The following is a 22,462-nucleotide window of genomic DNA, read 5'->3' as shown; positions in this document are numbered from 1 at the left end:
CTAAGCTTTATCACACTCATCAATCACCCTGTATATTGAATTTAAATTATTTTAGGACGAAACATTTTTTTGTCATTACTTTTTAAACCACAAAAATGTCTGGCAATTATAGTTCATATTTCTAATAATGTTTAAAAAGTAATGACAAAATAATTTTTCGTCTTACAATAATTTTAAATTCGATATGTTTACCTGTACAAATGTGCTGCGCAGTAATGAACGCAACCTGTATCAGCAGCCAGATGGCCGGTACAGTGTTCGAAGAAGCATAGGGAATAATATATTAAAGAACCAGTTGTCTTAAAATAATTTTTTTTCCGACGTTGCTAGCTGTTGGTCCAAAACTAGATACTGTGGGACAGTGTATGAAGGTGCAGAGATCCAGAAACCAGCCTAATATCACTCACAGTTAAAAATGGAGTTAGCAGGTTAACACTCTTAGGTTATGAGAGGACGGGCGATCGGGCTGCATTGACAACTCAAAAGCAATGTATTAAAATAAAATAAGATTAAATTACTTACCGGTGGCTGATAAAATTAGGTTTGAGCTTAAATTTATGCTCTTCGTAGTTTGAAATATATTTTTTATTTGTGTTGTTGAATCTTGAAAATCGCAATTTTTCGATTTTTTTCAGTTTTAAACTGTTTATAACTTGAAAACGATTAACTTTAGACGAAAATTACAAAAGACATTTTTTGTTCCCAATGATCCAAATAACCTAAAATAATGTCCACCCAATAGGGAATAATATATTATTAAGGAACCAGTTGTCTTAAAATATTTTTTTTCCGACGTTGCTAGCTCTTGGTCCATAAGAAGTATTCATTTCTGTGGGCACTCCCCAAGTGCCACGAGCTTTTTTTATATTCAAATGTTAGTTCACCTTTATTTTTACTTTTTGGATTTCAAATTTAGATTTATTATGTATCTACTTGATTTTTAGATGTGGGCCAAAGAAACATTGAAAATAGAGCTGGACCTGTACCTTGGGCAAATAATCCTCACAAGCCTATTGGATCAAACACTGCACCAAAATTCTTCGAGAAAGAACCTTGGAGACCAAATGATTTTCCAAGGTAGGTGGTCTAAATTCCTTATATATTAGCTTTAAATCTTTACAATTTTTATTTTTACATTTATTGATAACTTCCTAAAGATAATATGTTTTTTGTGCAGTCATTGAAGCGTAAAATAGGTTTTTACCTCCGAATTTTTTTACTATGAACCGATTTACATGAGATTTTGGAATTAGGCTTATCTTACCCTTAACTTCAAAAGTGATATTGACCCGAACTCCGTTTTTTATTTTTAAGGGGTGAAAACAACCCCTTAATGGAAAAATTGACATTGAGCCATTTTATCATTTAGAAAATTTTAAATTTAAATTTTAAACATTTTAGAAAACATGTTTAATAATAAAGAGTGATATAGTGAAGTGTTTTCTGTTGTGAAGTGAACACAATAACCTCATGTTAAACTCATTTTTATCCCCTTGAAAACCGTACAGCCCTTGCCAAGAAGCCCTAATCGGTAAATGATATTTTACGTTCTCTATCTTAATTATCATATTGTTAACCTCCTTTTAACCCTTAAAAACAACCCCTAAATAGAAAAAATTTACAAAAAATTAATTTGGTTTGACAAGAAGACTTAAATATAGAGAAGAGCTAATTTAAATAAAACAGTTTTTCACTGTTCTCACATTTTTTATTAAACAAAATGTTGAAATCAGGAGTCTAGTTAAAATATTTAATTATATTATAAACACGTGCTTATTCCTTTGCAGACGGAAATATACTGGTCATATTATATAGGGTGTCAATTTAAAAAGTTGCCACCCCTTTAATTTGGTCCCTATAGAAAATCTAAAAATATACAAAAACACGTCAAATTTATTTGTGAGGGGAACATTTTATAGACCAGTTTTCAACTAAATTACACTAACCCTCTAGCGGGGGCGGACACAATCCCCAAAATCTTTAGTGGAAAGGGGGTTGAGTGATACCTCATTTTAAAGGTCGGTCGATTACCTTTTCAAAAATACCACATACATTATATTTCTTTTCAGTAATTTTAATTTTTTTATAATTAAAATAAAAATGTATACCATTTTTATTCAGTTGCAATGCGAAGGCAAAACAATCTTACTTCTCAATTAGAATACGGAGTGCAGTCCAGTCCCTTGAACCGCGCTTTTCGGCTCTTATTGGAGCCTTCATCGGAAGGAACGTAGGCACTGTTCTCCATATTTTAACTGATTCGTATCAAGAGGTTTTCCCACCCATTGCAACTGAAGTGATGATAGTAGGTGGCTAGCGCCATCTGGCATTGAAAGACGAAGTAGTTTTCAATCCTAATAGTAAATTATTAATATTGAAAATATTAAAAATATTACTAAAAGATTTTTAAATTGAAAACTTATTGGTACACTTTCCTGGTGACACCTCCAAGACTTCTACAATTTGCAAGTCAAATGGATGCTGCAGTGAAGACGAGAGGGAAGGAATTCTACACTATGCAATTCACATCCCCCGTCTGCAGCTGGTAAAGTTCCAACGAAATAGTAAATTATTAATATTGAAAATATTACTAAAATGTATGGATGTGAATTGCATAGTGTAGAATTCCTTCCCTCTCGTCTTCACTGCAGCATCCATTTGACTTGCAAATTGTACAAGTCTTGGAGGTGTCATCAGGAAAGTGTACCAATAAGTTTTCAATTTAAAAATCTTTTAGTAATATTTTTAATATTTTCAATATTAATAATTTACTATTACGATTGAAAACTACTTCGTCTTTCAATGCCAGATGGCGCTAGCCACCTACTATCATCACTTCAGTTGCAATGGGTGGGAAAACTCTCGATACGAATCAGTTAAAATATGGAGAACAGTGCCTACGTTCCTTCCGATGAAGGCTCCAATAAGAGCCGAAAATCGCGGTTCAAGGGACTGGACTGCACTCCGTATTCTAATTGAGAAGTAAGATTGTTTTGCCTTCGCATTGCAACTGAATAAAAATGGTATACATTTTTATTTTATAGTCGTATTACTCCGTAGAGTAACTAAGTGCATTTTTCCGTTGGAACTTTACCAGCTGCAGACGGGGGATGTGAATTGCATAGTGTAGAATTCTTTCCCTCTCGTCTTCACTGCAGCATCCATTTGACTTGCAAATTGTAGAAGTCTTGGAGGTGTCACCAGGAAAGTGTACCAATAAGTTTTCAATTTAAAAGTCTTAGTAATATTTTTAATATTTTCAATATTAATAATTTACTATTAGGATTGAAAACTACTTCGTCTTCGTTTTTATAATTAATTTTAATAATTAAATATCGAGTTCAGAACTCCAAAAATTTTTTGGAGTATTGAACTCCGAATTGAATTTTTTTTTTTGGGGTGTTCAACTATTTAGAGTATCTTTTTGAAGTATTTTTGGAAAAATCAAGTAAAACCTTAAAGATATTAAGTATAGAGTTCAGAACTCCAAAATTTTTTAGAGTATTGAGTCCAAGATTTTTCCAAAAGTACTGAAGAGAAATATAAGACATGTGGTATTTTTGAAAAGGTAATTTAATGACCTTCAAAATGAGGTATCACTCAACCCCCCTTTCCATTAAAGATTTTGGGGGTTGTGTCCGCCCTCGCTATAGGGTTGTTGTAATTTAGTTGAAAACTGGTCTACAAAACGTCCCCCTCACAAATAAATTTGACGTGTTTTTGTATATTTTTAGATTTTCTATAGGGACCAAATTATATGGGGTGGCAACTTTTCAAATTGACACACTGTATAGCATACATATTAAAGAAATTCGTAACGGAAAAATGGAGCACGCACAGTAGACCACCAACAATACACATACTTACCTTCCAAAAATTCACACTCCGAAATGTTTAGTTTACTAAGTAGAAAAAAATACGATTAGTTTTTGGGCCATAACTACTCCAATTTTGAAGCTATCACAACTTATCAACAACCATTTTGAAGGTAATTAAAAGAGTACAACTTTTTTCGGTATAATATGTAATGAAAAACCTTTTATTTTTAAACGGTGAAGGGTCAAAGGGCTCGAGAGAGACTGTGGTTGCGCTATACCGCGCGCTCTTTAATCAATCATATCTTCGTCAATTTTTGTGTGATAGGAAAAACAAACAAACCTATTTTTTTATTATTACACTTTTTTACGTATGTATCTTTCATTATTTTTGTGATATTATGAAAAAAAGGTAGTTTTTTTTTAATTCGAATTTTTTTTAATTGTTATTTTTTCAAAAAATATTTGTTCCAAAGCAGCGAAACTGCCAGAATCCATCAAACTCTTTATATTAAAGTTGATTCTAGACGAAATACGATTAATTTTAATTTTGGTGGAAATTGCACTTCTGAAATCCATTGATTTAAAAAAAATCATTAGATGTTCTATTTTTTTTTCATTACAGCTCACTCATTTTACTTACAAAAGACTTTTTAACATTGCTCATTTTAAAGCTTATTTTAAGCACTATAAAATACTTTCTCATTAGCATGCATACAATTTATTCGCTCTCCGCTAGATGGCATAATTTAATACATCGATTAAATTTCACACAAAATAAAAAACGGCTTTGATCTTCAATATCTCGATTAATGTTGTACTTAGAACACTCTTTAAAGAACCAATTTGTTCGTTTTTTTATCTGCTACAATTTTGTAGAGTATAATATTATCGTTAAAATGCACGTTTTTGGAGATATTTGCAAAAAACTGTGAAAATCGTGAGAAAATTCGAAATTTTCAATTGCCAATAACTTAAAAAGTATTACATTTTTTGCTTAAAATTAGGTGGTTCTATCGATATCCGAGGTTATTTTGAAAAAAAAATCCACCACCGAAAAGGGGTGGCAACCACCCCCAGGGTGAAAACGGAGTTCGGGTCAATATCATTTTTGAAGTTAAGGGTGGGATAAGCCTAATTTCAAAATTTCATGTAAATCGGTTCATAGTAAAAAGTTTCTGAGCTAAAAAGCTTCAATGACTGCACTATTTCTTTAGAATGTTAATGTCAAGGCTTCACATGTTATAAAAATTAAATTACCTATTTTTCTTTCATGATATGGTAACAAAATGTAATCATTTTTAGGTGGTCTTCTCAAATCACCCCATCGAGACCATTTGGAAATATGGGAGGACCTGTATGCCCCCCTCCACCAACAATCAACACCTATCCTGATTCGCGTTTTAATTCAGGCATTAGAAAGTATTAATTTCTAAATGTAATTTTATCTGTTTTTTAATCATGTAATGTAAAATTAAATAATAATTGAATCTTGTAATTTAAAATAAATTAATAAATCAGCTAGCTTTAGATGATTTAAGTTTTTTACATATTGATTTTTGAAAATGAAACCTCTACCATGAAAAAATGGTCGGGCACCTGGCCCTGACAATGTTCCCGCAGAACTAGTAAAATCAGGTTCAAAGAAATTCATCCGAATGATCACAGAATTCCTTCACAGAATTATTAACGGAGAACAAATTCCGAAAAGCTGAAAAGAGGGCTGGATCTCTTCAATACACAAAAAGAGAAGTAAAAGTGATGTCAACAATTATAGGGGAGTAACTGTAACAAGCACAATGAGCCGTTTATATGGCAGAATACTGAAAACCATTATTTGCGAAGAATATCAACCCTATGAATCCGAAGAACAGTGTGGTTTCAGGGCCGGTCGATCTACGATTGATAATATATTCTGTCGTAACACAGGTTATGGAAAAAAGACTAGAACGTGGACAAGCCACACATATGCTTTTTGTCGACCTAACGAAAGCATATGACACAGTGCCCGTGAAAAAATTGTGGGAGGTTTTGGACAATACACACATATCTGCAACTGTCGTCAAAGCCATACAATGCCTCTATAAAGATTCTATGCCAAGGGTAAAGAGAGGTAACCATCTGTCATCTAGCTTCCAAGTAACAAAAGGACTTAAACAAGGGTGCTGCTTATCTCCCATTCTTTTCAATATATATACCGACGGTGCTCTCAGACTTTGGAAGCAGAAATGCAGTGGTATGGGTATACCAATCGGAGACATAACATTATACACTTTGAACTACGCAGACGACCAGGTGGTAGTTGCCCAAGATAAGGAAGACTTAGAATATATGACGAGAAAATTGATGGAAGAATACAGGAAATGGGGGTTTAGAGGTAAACATAAGGAAATCACAATATCTACACATAACAGGAGGACCTAGATCTTGACGGAAGTGACTACATCAGGGGTTGTACAGAGTATATATATCTAGGGATTATATTAACAAATAGTGGAAGAACGGAACCCAGTATAGATGATAGAGTGACGAAGGCTAGAAAGGTTACTAGAGCCCTACTGTCTTATGGCAACATAACATAAATTTAAATACAAAAATGAGGATGTACGACGCTATTCTGAAACCAATTTTAACGTATGGCTCTGAAGTGTGGCAAATGACAAAAAAATCAGAAAATAAGCTGCTTACTACTGAAATGGATTTTTTTAAAAGATCTGCCAGAATATCGAGATGGGACCATGTTCGAAATGAACAGATCAGAGAAAAAGTAGGTAAGCAGAAAACAATAGTGGACGAGGTACAACGTAACCAACTTACTTGGTATGGACACGTCCAACGAATGGGAGATGAAAGATTACCAAAAATTGCAATGAGATGGATACCGCCAGAAAAACGGAAAAGACGAAGGCCACCGACCTCCTGGAAACAAGGAATTACAAAAACCATGTCAGAAAGAAATCTTCAAGAAAGAGACTGGCTAGATCGACAGGCTTGGCGATTGGGTACCGAAAGGCGTAGAACGCTATAGAATCGGTTATATATATATATATATATATATATATATATATATATATATATATATATATATATATATATATATATATATATATATATATATATATATACATACATATTGATTTTACTTGAGCTGACTGGCAGCAGGATTTACTTTGACTTATTATTTTTTATTTTTCCTGTAATATAAAGTATTAGGTAAAGGACTCCGCAGTAACACTCATGGAAAAGTGGCCCGGGTCAAATTTAACAAAAGTTTGGTCAATGATAGTTCTGAGTGCGTAGATTAAAAAACTCCATGGGACCTAGGTCTGAAACGCTATTATTCTGAAGCTACGGCCTTCTGAAGTTTTGGATTCAGGTGCTCAGTGTACGTCAAGCATAGTTCACTGTATGTAGTCCATGAAAAATAATGGAAACATTTTTTTTAGTTATACACTGGCGGGCAAAAAATTTAGGTCACTAGGGGAATTATACACGTTTGATGCTTTGAATTTCCCGAAACCTGTTGTCCGATTTGAGTTATTTTTTTAGTATCTTATAGCTTTATTATTTAAGAATCTCAATGTATTAATATTGTTGCTATACAGGTAAATGTCATTTTATACCGGGTGTAACAATCATACTGTGTTTTTTTTTCGGAACACTGTAAAATAGCATAGATAAAATATTGAAATTAAAACCCAATTGTAGCCTTAGGCTTTCTTAACATTTTCTTCTTTGATCCATTTGCTTATGTTGGATAATAAAAAAGTTAGGTACTTTAACAACTAGCCATGTTCTTCATCAATACAGGGTGTTTTTAAATAAGTGCGACAAACTTTATGGGGTAATTCTGCATGAAAAAATAATGATTGTTTGCTTTATAAAGATATATCCACAAAGGCTTCGTTTCCGAGATATGGGATGTTGAATTTTTTCTTACAAACTGACAGTTTATTTGTTGCTCCAAATCCGGTCGAGATATGCAAATGAAATTTGGTAGATTTTAAGAGGTCGTTATTGCGCATTTTTTGACATACAAATAATTTTATATTCACCATTGGCGTGCATACGGGTATAAATATTTTAGATACATCCCGTATGCACCCCAATGGTGAATATAAAATTCAATTGTATGTCAAAAAATGTTCAATAACTACCTCTTAAAACCCACCAAATTTCAGTTGCATATCTCAACCGGTTTTAGAGCAACAAATAAACCGTGAGTTTGTAAGAAAAATTTCAACATCCCGTAACTAGGAAATGAAGCATTTGTGGACATATGTTTATAAAGCAAACGGTCATTATATTTTCATGCAGAATTACCCCTTTAAGTTTGTCGCACTTATTTAGAAACCCTATATTGATGAAGAAAGTGGCTAGTTGTTAAAGTACCTAACTTTTTTATTATCCAACATAAGCAAATGGATCAAAGAAGAAAATGTTAAGAAAGCCTAAGGCTACAATTGGGTTTTAATTTCAATATTTTATCTATGCTATAATATTCCACAGAGTGTTCCGAACTTTAAGGAAAAACACAGTATGATTGTTACACCCGGTATATATAATGACATTTAACTGTCTAGCAACAATATTAACACATTGAGATTCTTAAATAATAAAGCTATAACATACTAAAAAAATCACTCAAATCGGACAACAGGTTTAGGAAATTCGAGGCATCAAACGTGTATAATTCCCCTAGTGACCTAAATTTTTTGCCCGCCAGTGTAGGATTCATCAAGGGAAAAGCAACTGCGGAGAAGCGACAGTTCATAAAAAATGAGGTATGAATATTATTTATCAAGAATTTTGCAAAAATGCAGCAGAAAAATGAAAGGTCATAACTTAGTCCATGGCAAAAGAAAATTATAGAAAAGCAATTGCGGAGAGCCGACAGTTCATAAAAAAATGACGTAGTAACATTTATTGAGAATGTATAACTTTTAATGTTTTTAAGATTTTGAAAAAATACAGGAGAAAATCGAAAGGCTTTTAAAATAATTACATTTTATACCGACCGAATGTGATTTTTTTGGCCGAAGCCGAAACTGATGCGTTACTTCGGCCAAAGCCGAAGCAGTTCATAAAATAATGATGAAATAATTTTTTAGAGAATCTAGGTTTTTTTGAGTTTAACAAAACGATTACGCCTTGGTCAAGCTAAATGCTATACGATTAATAATATACATACAATATCATTAATCATACGCCTCAACCGACATTTTCTTTAGTGCCAGAGAAATAGGAACAATAAAAAAAATTTTAAACTATTTATATAAAATTAACATGAAGTCAAACTCCCTAGTGTAGTTGGTATATTTAATAAAAATTTTAAAAATCCAAACGGATTACGTTCATAACGTTTTCGGACTTATCAGTCCATCATCAGTGAACCTAAAAGTAAGTAATCTCACTTAATAAAATGAAAAAAGGTGAAATTTTGAATGTTAAAAAATTGAAGTGTGGTTAAGATTACTTACTCTCTGTCCTTGCTAAATAGCCACAATGCCAAACACTGGTCAAGATGTATGTTCTAACTACATGGTGAAATTTGTAAAATAATTTGGCTTACATTGGATGCCAACGGATTACTACTAGGAACATGATGCTCTACTCCATTAATTACGAGATTTTTTATGAATAGGTCTACATTGAACTACGTTTAGTCTGTCAATGATTTAGAAGGAAGTAGAAATACTTCAAATGTCAGTGACATGGACATCCAGGAAAGGGCAATTTTTAAGGTATTAACCAAGGTCAAGATCCAATGTGGTTACGGAAATTTAAGTTCAAGTTTGTGTTGGAATTTTAATTTTTAATATTAGAATTTAAATTTACTTTTTTTTTAATTAAAATAAAAATTTTAATTCTAATATTAAAAATTAAAATTCCAACACAAACTTGAACTTAAATTTCCGTAACCACATTGGATCTTGACCTTGGTTAATACCTTAAAAATTGCCCTTTCCTGGATGTTCATGTCACTGACATTTGAAGTATCTTCCTTCTAAATCATTGACAGACTAAACGTAGTTCAATGTAGACCTATTCATAAAAAATCTCGTAATTAATGGAGTAGAGCATCATGTTCCTAGTAGTAATCCGTTGGCATCCAATGTAAGCCAAATTATTTTACAAATTTCACCATGTAGTTAGAACATACATCTTGACCAGTGTTTGGCATTGTGGCTATTTAGCAAGGACAGAGAGTAAGTAATCTTAACCACACTTTTCAATTTTTTAACATTCAAAATTTCACCCTTTTTCAATTTTATTAAGTGGGATTACTTACTTTTAGGTTCACTGATGATGGACTGATAAGTCCGAAAACGTTATGAACGTAATCCGTTTGGATTTTTAGAATTTTTATTAAATATACCAACTACGCTAGGGAGTTTTACTTCATGTTAATTTTATTTAACTAGATGGTACACAGCCAACCTTCGGGTATTATCCCGTTTTATTTTTTATTTATTTATTTATAATACAGAGTGAGTTTTATGTATGGAAACGCTCAACTGTATGGAAACTTTCTTATTTCAAATTAAACGCCCTGTATATTATTTGCATTTTGAAGTCCTTAGGAAATACTGATTATTTTTCATATAATGTTCCCTGTACCTAAATGCCATAATTCTACTTACATTTACATTATCTTCGCAGAAGTTAAAATATGTGTTACGTTTATATGAATAAACTCGTTTAATTTGAATAATCTTTAATAATTTATATCCTAATAATATAACAAGGTCTACTGTCATAGATTCAAAAGTCTACTGCCAAATCATAACACAGAAAACCTACAGCAGCTGAAAACACATTCATGCTAGAGGTACATATGTCAATATTTGAGTAGTAGAAAATTAGTATTGTTCAAGCAATCTATATAGTGTAATAGGTAAGATTTGTAGCTTTTTTGGGTTGTTCTTCTTTAATATTAAGCCGGCAGCTGGTGTTTTCTGGTAATTAAATATGTAGTTAAAAATATTTATTTATACTCAGGTAAATACCGTTAAAGCAGGACATAATATTGTATGTGTTAAAATTAATTTTATCAATTTTTTAATAACATTTAACCTCACGTGGACCTCCCTCTTACCGCATGCTTGCATTAATAACTGATGTAGAATAGCTTTTATAACACTGGTAAACACACAGTTTGCTGCCGGAAATTTTTTTACTGTTTCTAGGTAATTTGGGTCTGCTGAATCCAAAAATGCCACCAGATTTGCTCCATCAGATCGTTTTCAGAAAATACGACAACAGACCACATTTCTAACATATAGGGTAATTTAACGCAGCACTACCTACATATATGTAGTGCTGCTACCCATGAAATAAACCAAATACGAATAAAAAGTAAGATATTTATTGTACAATAATGTACTTACAAAAATCATCACACATATCTGTCAAAAAAACTTAACTTCTCATCTAACCTAACCGGCAGCATCGCAACAAAAAGGTGTTATTCGGCGTCACATAAAAACTTCCTTTTATATGATTTTCTTACAAAGGCTTTAAAAGGACGGTCCCTTTGAAGACTCCAGCAGTAATCCTCCATCATGTGATAGCCCCATCTCCCTGATACCCCTCTTCCATCGTTTTGATATCTTGGTGTGAAGATTTTCTGGGAAACGGTCTAAGTGGCTGTGGAGGTAATGAATTTTAATACTCATATGACAACCGTGTTTGTTAAAATTGTTGAGCATTTATTCCATTGTAATGCCCAATTGGTATACTTCCATATTTGTTGCCATTATGTAGAAGGACACACTTTAAACTTCGTTTGGAACTGCCGATAAAAAGACGCCAGTGATCTGGTGTATACTCCGATACACCCATTTTTTCTAACCGTCCTTTAATATTGTTATAAAAAACCATACCATCTTGCCGAGAAAAAAAGACAAAAGATCTTTTATCTCTATTACGGTAGTACGTAATTTTGGTGTCTGGGTGAAGAACATTCTTTTCTTTTAGTCTAGAGGTAAGCAACTCGGAAGAATCCTTTGGAAGGTTCAAATTTCTGATAAGTTCGCTTAGCTCTTCCTGTCTGCAGTTCGTCAAATACCGTTTCGGCATTATCCTCTGGTAACATAGGTAGACTGCTAAATATTGGAATGGGTATCTGCTCAAGTTGATGTGGAAATGGTCTTATTGCTGAATCCAGGTTAGGATATGTTCGTACGTCGATTGTTACGATTAATGCCCATTATATTCACAAGACAGAAATAGCAATCGTCAAAATGATTTTTTGGTTTCCTCCATACCATTGGAAAACCACATTTAAACATTTTCGTTGTCCTTTCGTCCACTGTCGTAAGATTTCAATACAAGTTTTGCAGTACATGTGGAGCTCAGGATTTATCTTGATCTCCTAAATGAACACCAAAATAGGCCCTTTTGTTCATTTGCCCATTTGTCTTAGAATTTGTTAAGTTTGTTTATAATTATATTGCAATTATAGTGGTGGAATATACAGAACTGTAAGAATATTTAAGTATTTGATAAGTATGTTATATCTCAAAAACTAGAGCTGATACAAAGAAAAGGTTTGTATTTTTGGAATCGGCACAGATGCATTAACTAAAATCAGTTGATTTTTTTTTCGGCAGCAAGACAAAAAAAATTTTTTGTTGGGCTGTGTAATTAATCTTGTTATTGTTAGAATTACTGATACTAAAAGAACTTTATAAAAACACAGTTAGATCTAAAATTACTTCAGGTATACAGTTCAAAACTTTTAAAATTCAGCACAAAATGCAAGCATGTCCCCGCTCTTTTTTTTTATAAAAAATACAAAATCTAAAAATATTTTTTTAACCGAGTCTTTTCATTAGTACACTTATGCTTGGAAAATGAATTGCACAACACAACAATTAAAATACTGATACACTTAACTCATTTTCTCCTTCTTCCGTATTTTCTTCGTCACTATCATCGCCCAATTCAATAATAAATTTATTTCCACCATTAATGTGGAAGTGCCCAATCTTCTTATAATATTCTTCCACTTTGATCACTTTGGCGATTCTTTTCTGCCAGTCTACTTTGGTAATATTGGCTACTTATTTTTTAATTATCTCAATTACCTTTTTGTCAAATTTAGGAAATTTATTTGAACGCCTTATACTTGGTTTTAATTGTCCCCAAATTAACTCAATAGGATTGAAAACTTCGTGTGTAGAACTTCAATAAGTTGTTTTTTTGTGTAAAAATCTTAGAAATACAAATCATTTTCCATTAAAAAATTTTGCAGGTCAGCTTTCTTTGAAGATGTATTTGGTATTTTAGTGAGCTGTCGGGGAATGATAGGAAGCGTTGTCAAGCACTATTACGCTGTTTTTTTCTCCAAGTTTGGGATCAGCGAGTTTTCAAACCAATCTTCAAAAATGTCAGCTTCCATATTCTTGTGGTACCTAGTCAACGTTACAATCTTCCATTTTCTTCCCACATAATTTTAAAGCATTCGGAACCCATCCCTCACTTCCTCCGCAATGTACAATAATTAGTCGCGAGCCTTTATTTGCAGGCATTTCTGGTATGCACATGCTTGAACCATCTGTCCATCCTTTCTTTACTGTATCGTGGGTATCATACCAAGTTTCATCTAAATAATAAATTCTCCTATTTTCTTGCCTATATTTAGTAATTTCTTCTAGGTACATATTACGTCTGTTGACTATTCTTTGGCTTTCCATAATTGCTTGACGTTTATTTATTTTTTTGAACTTAAAACCCATTTTTTTTATCCAATTTTGAAGAGTTTTCTCACAGCAGTTCATATTTCGACCGGTTGTTTCCAATTTCTTTCTTATTATTTATTGCTTTTGTAGCAGTCGTATATTGTGGTTTTCAATAGTTTTACAAGTGAAGGATTTAAAGGTCTTGAAAATTTGTAGTCACATCGTTTCTTGCGATGATAGGGTTCATTTTTAACTATTTTATATACAGTAGAAAGTGGAATTTCTGTTAAATCAGAGGTGGCTTGTGCCAATAGTGTTTCATCGAAGCCGAATTTCGTACGTAGATTTTTGTATACATTCAAACATACTTGCTGTGTTTCTGCATTTAAATGCATTCGAATCTTCTTTACGAGCTCTTTTTTTTAGTAATTACATTCACACTAGCACTGGCAATTTCTACAATATCAGCGTTATCGTACGCGATATTTACATTATCCCACGGGCGCCACATCACTATTCACATTAATTAAATTACAATAATCAACACTTGACACTCTCCAAACGAAATACTAAACCAATATTCAAAATAATTACAGAAAAAAAAACACTCGCATCACTTAACACACGTACACTCCAGTACTAATACACTGCTAGGCTACCGAACTAAAACTAATGTTTTGCACGAAACTTGTGAATAGATATGCGGGAGGTCTGGCCGTAAAAACATATGCTTTCAAAGGGCCGCTTCTTAAACGTTTGACCTAACATCTATATTTGAAGAATATCATATTTCACCGGCTTAAAGCTATTCTACAGTATTTTTTACTTGGACAATAATTTTAGAAAACCAGTAAAGGCGATTATAGCAGATTCTCAGAATGTCGTCCGTTTACTTCAATATAATAAACCATGCCATTTTGCAACATCCCTGACTGCTAAATTATTTTTATCTCTGTGGTAATCCTATTTGAGTTCCTGAATATGAGCAGGTTTTGTTTTAAAGTCTTTTTAAGTCTAAGAAATAGTCTAAGTCTAAAGGATTCATGTCGGGGGGGCATTCGATAAAACCGCGCCTTCCAATTCATCTTCTGGGAACACATTATCCGTCATTATGTCTGCAAACTGTTCACGTCTATCGAAATAATCATCTGACAACTCTTGAACTACAGTAGAGCGTCGATTATCCGAACTAATTGGGGGACATGGGTGTTCGGACATTTTTATCTACAAGTGAGTAAAAGCCATATTTATATACCTACATATTTATTTATATCTTGATAATGACAAATAGCAATTAAACAAAAAAGTGCAGTATTTGCAACAACAAATTTTTGGATACAATATTAAAGAAAATTGAAGATATTTTAAGCGTCAATTACTAACGCTTGCTCGGTACTCGAGTGCGGGGCGTGGGAGTCGAGAGTTCGGATAACCGGTCGTTCGGTTGATCGACGTTCGGATAATCGACGCTCTACTGCAGCGTTTCCCAACCGGTGGGTCGCGGACAGATTTCAAGTGGGAACTTTGTTAATAATTTACTGATAGTAGATTTTGTTATGGGATTTTGGTTAGGATATAAATTATTAAAGATATTATACGTTTCTTGTAGACTTCTAAGCATATCGCCATATCCTAATATCATTAAAATCTCAATTTGTTCTTTTTCAGAAATAAGATTCATTGTGATTTTAAGTAAACACCAACAATACTAATTAAATTTGTATTGAAACAGCAAAGTTGTTTTGTAATAACTTGGAAATTATCACATCTAGGTATACGGAACATTATAATATGAAAAATAATCAGTATTTCTTAAGGACTTCAAAATGCAAAAAATGTGCAGGGTGTTCTATTTGAAATAAGAAAGTTCGTTAGATTTCCCGAAAAGTAGAAGATCTGACAACAATGAAAATACCACCGCAATATCGGTCGCATCACAAAACCCTTAAACGCCAAAATTTGTAAAAATCGTCGAAGCAGTTTCCGAGATAATTGAGGGTTTCCATACATAAAACTCATTTTGTATGTAGGTACCTACCATGTTATCTAAACTTAAAGTAAATAACAGGGGCAAAAAGCATGATAATTGATTCCTATGTTTATAAGTTTAACAACACAGCTAAATTGTAAACTTTTGTGATTACGTAAAAATAATATAAACAAACTATGATATACTAGGTACACCTTTTATTAATTATACCTACATAATAACCATGAGAGAAGTTAAAAAAATAAATTGGCTTCCTAAATTGGAGCTATTTGACCTTCCACTTTATTACACATCACAACTTCATCTCCAGGATCTGTGAGCATAAGTACGGTAACTTTCCAATAAAAATTAGAAATAGGAAATGCACTTAATGCTCCACCGTCGAAAGTTCCATTATTAACTTCAAATTCTCCCTTAAATGAATAAATATAAAAAATTATTTTTTCACTTGGGTAAGTAGGTACAGTGGAACCCCGATAACCCGGACCGATTTTCATCAGACAAAACCAAACATTTTTTCACTTGAGTTTTTTACTAAGAAATAAACAATACTGTATATAACTGCGTAATTTAGATGTACTGTGCATATGTATTTCAAGTTTTTGTAATTATAATATGTATTTGTTTATTATTTATATGTATTTTATTACTTTTTACATTATTTTCCGGCTAACCCGGATCGGCCGCGGTCCCGATTAATCCGACTTATCGAGGTTCCACTGTATGTATAAACAATTGTTACGTAAATATTTTTGCGATATTAGAATTATGGCAAATTGTGATGTGCATTCGTGGAACCATTATATTTATTTCATAAATATATTATACAGGGTAGCGATAAAGTATGGAAACAGGGTAATTTCTCGGAAACCGACTTTTATAGATTTTGGTGGGTAAGTGTCTTCTAATGAGGACGATATTATAGTGGTAATTACATTGTTGTCAAATCTTCCGTTTTCCTGTAAATCTAATGAACTTTTTTATTTTAAATGGAACACCCTGTATATTTTTGCGTTTTGAAGTCCCTAAGAAATACTAATTATTTTTCATGTTACATTCCCTATACCTAAATGCCATAATTTCGGAGTTATTACTACATACATATATTATAAAAAAAAATTTAAACAAATTTTAAAAATCCAATTTTTTCGGCCCGAGCAGATATTATTTTAGGTTCTTTGGATCATTGTGAACAAAAAAGTCTTGTGTCATTTTCCTCTAAAGTTAATCGTTTCCGAGTTATAAACAATTTAAAACAGAAAAAAAAATCGAAAAATGACGATTTTTAAGGTTCAAAAACACAAGTAAAAAAATAATTACGAAGTACCTAATTTCAAGATCAAACTTTCTATCAAGTTCCAATAAGAATTTTTGGCACATTTTATTCTAAAATATTGTTTTTTTAATTGTTAATGAAGCGCATATGAGAGAAAGGGCGATCGGGTTGCATTAACATCTAAAAAACGATGTTTTGAAATGAAACAAGACCAAATCACTTATCGCTAGCTCATACAATAAGCTTTGAACTTCAATTTAGGCACTTCATAGTTTCAAAAATAATATTTTTTACTTGTTTTTTTTTAACCTAGAAAATCGTCATTTTTCGAATTTTTTCAGCTTTGAATTGTTTATAACTCGGAAACGATTAACTTTAGAAGAAAATGACAAAAATACTTTTTTGTTTCCAATGATCCAAGTATGCTAAAATAATGTCTACCCGGGCCGAAAAAATTTATTTTTATAATTATTTGTTTAATTTTTTTTAATAAATGTAGCAATAACTCAGAAATTATGGCATTTAGGTATAGGGAATATAACATCAAAAATAATCAGTATTCCTTAGGGACTTCAAAACGCAAAAAATATACAGGGTGTTCCATTTAAAATAAAGTTCATTATATTTCCAGAAAAACGGAAGATTTGACAACAATGTAATTACCACTATAATATCGGCTCGTTAGAAGACCCTTATCCACCAAAATTTATAAAAATCGTTCAAGCGGTTTCTGAGAAATTATCGTGTTTCCATACTTTATCGCTACCCTGTATAATTTACAAATCAATTCCAGGCAGGAGTTATTTATCAAAAAATTATACAAATGGGCAAGAATGCACCGGTATTAGGCATTTACTATATCTACTAGTACTAGATTTTCATCACTTCTGTGTGTGACAAAATTTATATTATAGACTAAGCGCCGCTATAAGTGAAATTTCTTTAATCATTTTAGGCACGACGGGACCCTATAACTTAAATAGTAGAACCTAAAAGAAAACGTTTGAGCACTGTGCCGTCACTTTTCAGTGGCACATGCGTCTACAGTGGCTCATCAAACTTTCCACTTATGGACGGGATACACAAATTAAAAAATACCCTCCCTCATTTCCAGAATTTAATTTTTTTCATTTTTTTAAGTTCTATGTGATTAAGACATAAGATTCATCGTAATTTTAACCCACCACCCCCTTCTCCCTGCCCCCTCCATCAAAAACTTTATTTTTCGATTTTATTTTTTTTTGGTGGGATGCAATCAATTTTAAAATTTCAAAAAATTCACACGCATAGTTAAGGCTTTTATAAAACACGTCTATTTTTTATAGACCTGTAGGTTGAGTGTACATAACCTCAAAAAAAATTTTAAATTTGTTTTTTGGAAAAAAGTATAACTTTTTTTTGGGGATAGCTGCAGATCTAATTTTTTCTTAGTCTTGTGTATTTTATCAAACACTATATTTCTGATTTTTTCAGATTTTTCTGTAACGCTGGTCACCTTCAAAAATCCAAAAAACTGTTTTTTAAGGGGGTTTGAATGTGTTTTTCTGATTTTTAAATATTCTTAAGGACTCAGTTACTTCAAGTTACATATAACCTATAAAAACAAAATTGGTTTGATATATTATGAAGTCTATAAAATAGGGAAAATCCCCCAAAACCCCCAAAAAAGTTTTTCAGATTTTTGAAGGTGGGAAAACACACAAGATTAAGAAAAAATTAGACCTGCAGCTATTCCTGAAAAAAAGTTAGACGCTTTTTTGAAAAAAAAAATTTCTTTTAATTTTTTGAGGTTATGTACACTCTACCTATGGGTCTATAAAAAATAGGCATGTTTTATAAAGGCCTCAGCTATGCGTGTGAATTTTTTGAAATTTTTGAAATTGATTGCATCCCACCAAAAAAAAAAAAATAAAAACGAAAAATGAAGTTTTTGATGGGGGGCAGGGGGAAGGGGGTGGTGGGTTAAAATTACGCTGAATCCTATGTGTTAATCACGTAGAACTTAAAAAAATAAAAAAAATTTAATTCTGTTAACTTTTAATTTATTTATCCCGTCCATAAGTGGAAAGTTTGATGCGCCACTGTCGACGCATGTGCCACTGAAAAGTGACGGCACAGTGTTCAAACGTTTTCTTTTAGGTTCTACTATTTAAGTTATGGTCCCATCGTGCCTAAAATGATTAAGAAATTTCACCTATAGCGGCTCTTAGTCTATTAAGCTTACAGTTTTGGTTACAAACTACAAATATTTTGTGAGATCGGCAACAATAAAGGGAATAAATAACAAAATATACCTAATTGATTATAAATATCATTTGATAGTATATTTTATTATTGTATAAACTAAATAAGATAGTTAAAACTAGAGACAAACCGAAGGTGATTTTTTTTGCCGAACTTCGGCCTGTATATTAAGGTATATTTTTATAAAATTATATATTTTGTGTAGAATATTAAAAATAAGAATGCAATATATTCAAACAAGTACTGCATACTTTTCCAGACAGATACACTGAGTAATTATGTGATGATTCACCGCACCGTACACGATCATTAGTAATGACAGTATCCTCTCCCGTTTACAGTAATGATGTGCCGAAATCAGAAAATCCGGATTCGCATCATTACTGTTCGTCATTCCAACTTTGCCAACCTTAGGGCCGGTTGTTCGAACGCTAATCAACAATATGATCACTATCAAATATTTAATTACTGTCACAACTGTCAATGTCAACTTTGGTTGGGTTGCTGAAAACATAATTGACTATAATTATGAGATTATTTAATCAATTAACATAACAATTATTAACATAATTGATTAACTAATTTCATAATTGTAATCAATAATTATGTTTTCAGCAACTCAATCAAAGTTGACATTGACAGTTGTGACAGTAATTAAATATTTGATAATGATCATTTTTGATTAGCGTTCGAACAACCGGCCCTTAAGGTACGTACAGACTTGTGTGCGCTGCGCGTTCGTGGCGCGTATGTTAGATTAGTACGTGTTTTCAAGTGGCGTGCATATCTATACGTACCTTTACACGATCATTTATTAATGTCACCCTGGTAAAGTAATGTGAATATTAAGGGCCCTTATACTCTCTTCGTCTCCGAAACATTCCATGAACTCATTTAATCGACCCAGAAAAGGTGGCTTTAGAGAATTTAAGATATTTCCGAGGCTTTCTAGTGCAGAAAGCCACTGCGCATCCGCTAGGAAAAATATTCTAATTCGGATTTTTTGCACAATATTACTCAAAAAGGACCCCTTTTAACAAATTTGCATGTTACCAGGACCAAAAGTTAGTCAAAAATTTTTTAAACGTTTTTTTTGTTTTTTTCCTAAAATTTTTTTTTGCATGGAACAATTTTTTTTAGGTTTTTTTGGATCATTCCAAACAGAAAAGGTCTTTAGTGACTTTTCTCTAAAGTTGATAGTTTGTGACATATAAGCGATTAAAAATTGAAAAATTGCGAAATCGGCCATTTTTAACCCTCAAAAACTATGTGAAAAACTGAAAATTTGAATGTTGCCAAGGTAGGTAGATATTTTTTAAACATCGATTGATGAAATCCCGAAGAGTTTTTTGCAATACAATATTTAAAACTCTTTTGTTTTCTAATTACCAATCAAGCGTGCGCGACACTATTTTCCACCGTTGCATGTGTATACAGTATGGGTCAAATGAAAGGAATAAATTCGTTATTTCGTAAACCGGTGACTTTAAAGAAAAATACCAAAACAGGTCGGTTTTTATTTTTAAGTTATGATATTCTGGCATATATAGTATACTAGTGACGTCATCCATCTGGGCGTGATGACGTAATCGATGATTTTTTTTAATGAGAAAACGGGTCGTGTGCTGGCTCATTTGAAAGGTTCTTCAATTCTCTATTCAGTACTGTAAACATGTACATAAATATTTATACAGGGTTTCCAAAAAATTTTTATTAAATTAAATCATTTGGCAAATTGACAAAAAATCATCGATTACGTCATCACGCCCAGATGGATGGCGTCACTAGTATACCATATATGTCACAATATCATAACTTAAAAATAAAAATCGACCTGTTTCGGGATTTTTCCTTAAAGTCGCCGGTTTACGAAATAACGAATTTATTCCTTTCATTTGCACCATACTGCATACACATGCAACGGTGGAAAATAGTGTCGCGCACGCTTGATTAGCAATTAAAAAACAAAGGAGTTTTGAATATTGTATTGCAAAAATCTCTTCGGGATTTCATCAATCGATGTTTAAAGAATATCTACCTACCTTGGCAACATTCAAATATTCAGTTTTTCACATAGTTTTTGAGGGTTAGAAATGGCCGATTTCGCAATTTTTCAATTTTTAATCGCTTATATGTCAAAAACTATCAACTTTAGAAAAAAGTCACTAAAGACCTTTTCTGTTTGGAATGATCCAAAAAACCTAAAAAAAATTGTTCCATGCAAAAAAAATAATTTTAGGAAAAAAAAACAAAAAAAAAACGTTTAAAAAATTTTTGACCAACTTTTGGTCCTGGCAACATGCAAATTTGTTAAAAGGGGACCTTTTTGAGTAAGATTATGCAAAAAATCTAAATTAGAATATTTTTCCTAGCGGATGCGCAGTGGCTTTCTTGACTATTCCGAAGACTGTCGTTCCAGAAAGTTGATAAGTCGTATTTATAGCGAGTAGAGGCGGACCTTGAGTTTAGTATTGACGATTCTAGGTATCAGCGTGAATTGTTTTCTAAGCGATAATAATTATTAATGTAATTAATATTATTTGTACTATTTGTAATTACGTGAGTTTTTGACTTGAATAAATGTAATTAAACCTCTCTATGCTTCACTTATTTCTAAACCCACAGAACAAGGTAACAATACTGAGATATACCCCAAAAACATTTAGAAGAAGAAACATTAACACACATTTACCAAAAACCTCTTAATTTACTAAATGCTTACCTTCCTAAGAGGACATCCTCCTGGTGGTGGATTAAATAATTTTCTAAATGGAGTCCACGGTTTATCATCAGCAACAAGAATTTTACAAAAATGATTTAATTTAACAGTATTGTATGTTTCGCATGTGTCTAGGGCATCATTACTGTTGCATCTTTTTAGGTGTAAATGTAACTGGAACAAGTTTTTTTATAGCTTATGAAAGGAAAAAATATATAACCTATATATCGGACCGACAGATTGGATTGGATTATTATATCAAATTAGATTATAATTTCAATATACACTCACCGGCACAAAATTCCGTCACCCAAAATTTTTGATTAAGTTTGAAAATTTTATTATTTGTACTCCGATTTTCAAGATTCTTACATCAGTTTGTAGGTACTATCCGTTGCAAGATAATTCGGATGGAATTCCCCAGATTAAGAGACTGGGCCGATATCAAGCACAAAATGACTGTACTCCCTTAATGCTGTAACGAATAGTCACCCTTAGTCTTTCGTTACATTAGGTTCAATTTTATTAAAATAAATTAAATTAAAACTAAGATTAAATCAGAAATATCTTGCAACGAATAGTACATGTATTGATGTTGTTTGTTATTATTCCGGTAACAAAAAAATGGTTGCTTAGATGGCATTATACGGGGGTGAATGTAAGCGCTGTATTTTCTCATAACTTTAAAATATTCTGTTGAAAAATTGGAGGGCTGATTTTGTTTCATACTTA

General features: G+C 32.3%; 2 protein-coding genes across 2 annotated transcripts in view; one reads left to right on the top strand and one right to left on the bottom strand.

The window, feature by feature from the left end:
- Positions 1-5,350, top strand: part of LOC126878465 (SAFB-like transcription modulator) — a 56,276-nt gene extending 50,926 nt beyond the window's left edge. The window contains exons 11-12 of the mRNA XM_050641205.1: positions 945-1,077; positions 5,121-5,350. Coding sequence (XP_050497162.1) covers positions 945-1,077; positions 5,121-5,244 — 257 coding nt within the window. The 3' untranslated portion in view covers positions 5,245-5,350. The remainder of the gene's footprint in view (positions 1-944; positions 1,078-5,120) is intronic.
- A 10,323-nt stretch (positions 5,351-15,673) lies between these two features.
- Positions 15,674-22,462, bottom strand: part of LOC126893299 (uncharacterized) — a 37,984-nt gene continuing 31,195 nt past the window's right edge. The window contains exons 3-4 of the mRNA XM_050663314.1: positions 21,734-21,904; positions 15,674-15,904 (exon numbers count right to left, since the gene is read on the bottom strand). Coding sequence (XP_050519271.1) covers positions 15,746-15,904; positions 21,734-21,904 — 330 coding nt within the window. The 3' untranslated portion in view covers positions 15,674-15,745. The remainder of the gene's footprint in view (positions 15,905-21,733; positions 21,905-22,462) is intronic.

Source organism: Diabrotica virgifera, chromosome 10, assembly GCF_917563875.1.
Source record: "Diabrotica virgifera virgifera chromosome 10, PGI_DIABVI_V3a".
In the NCBI taxonomy this organism is placed as follows: Eukaryota; Metazoa; Arthropoda; class Insecta; order Coleoptera; family Chrysomelidae; genus Diabrotica; species Diabrotica virgifera.
This window is presented reverse-complemented; position numbering and strand designations above follow the sequence as displayed.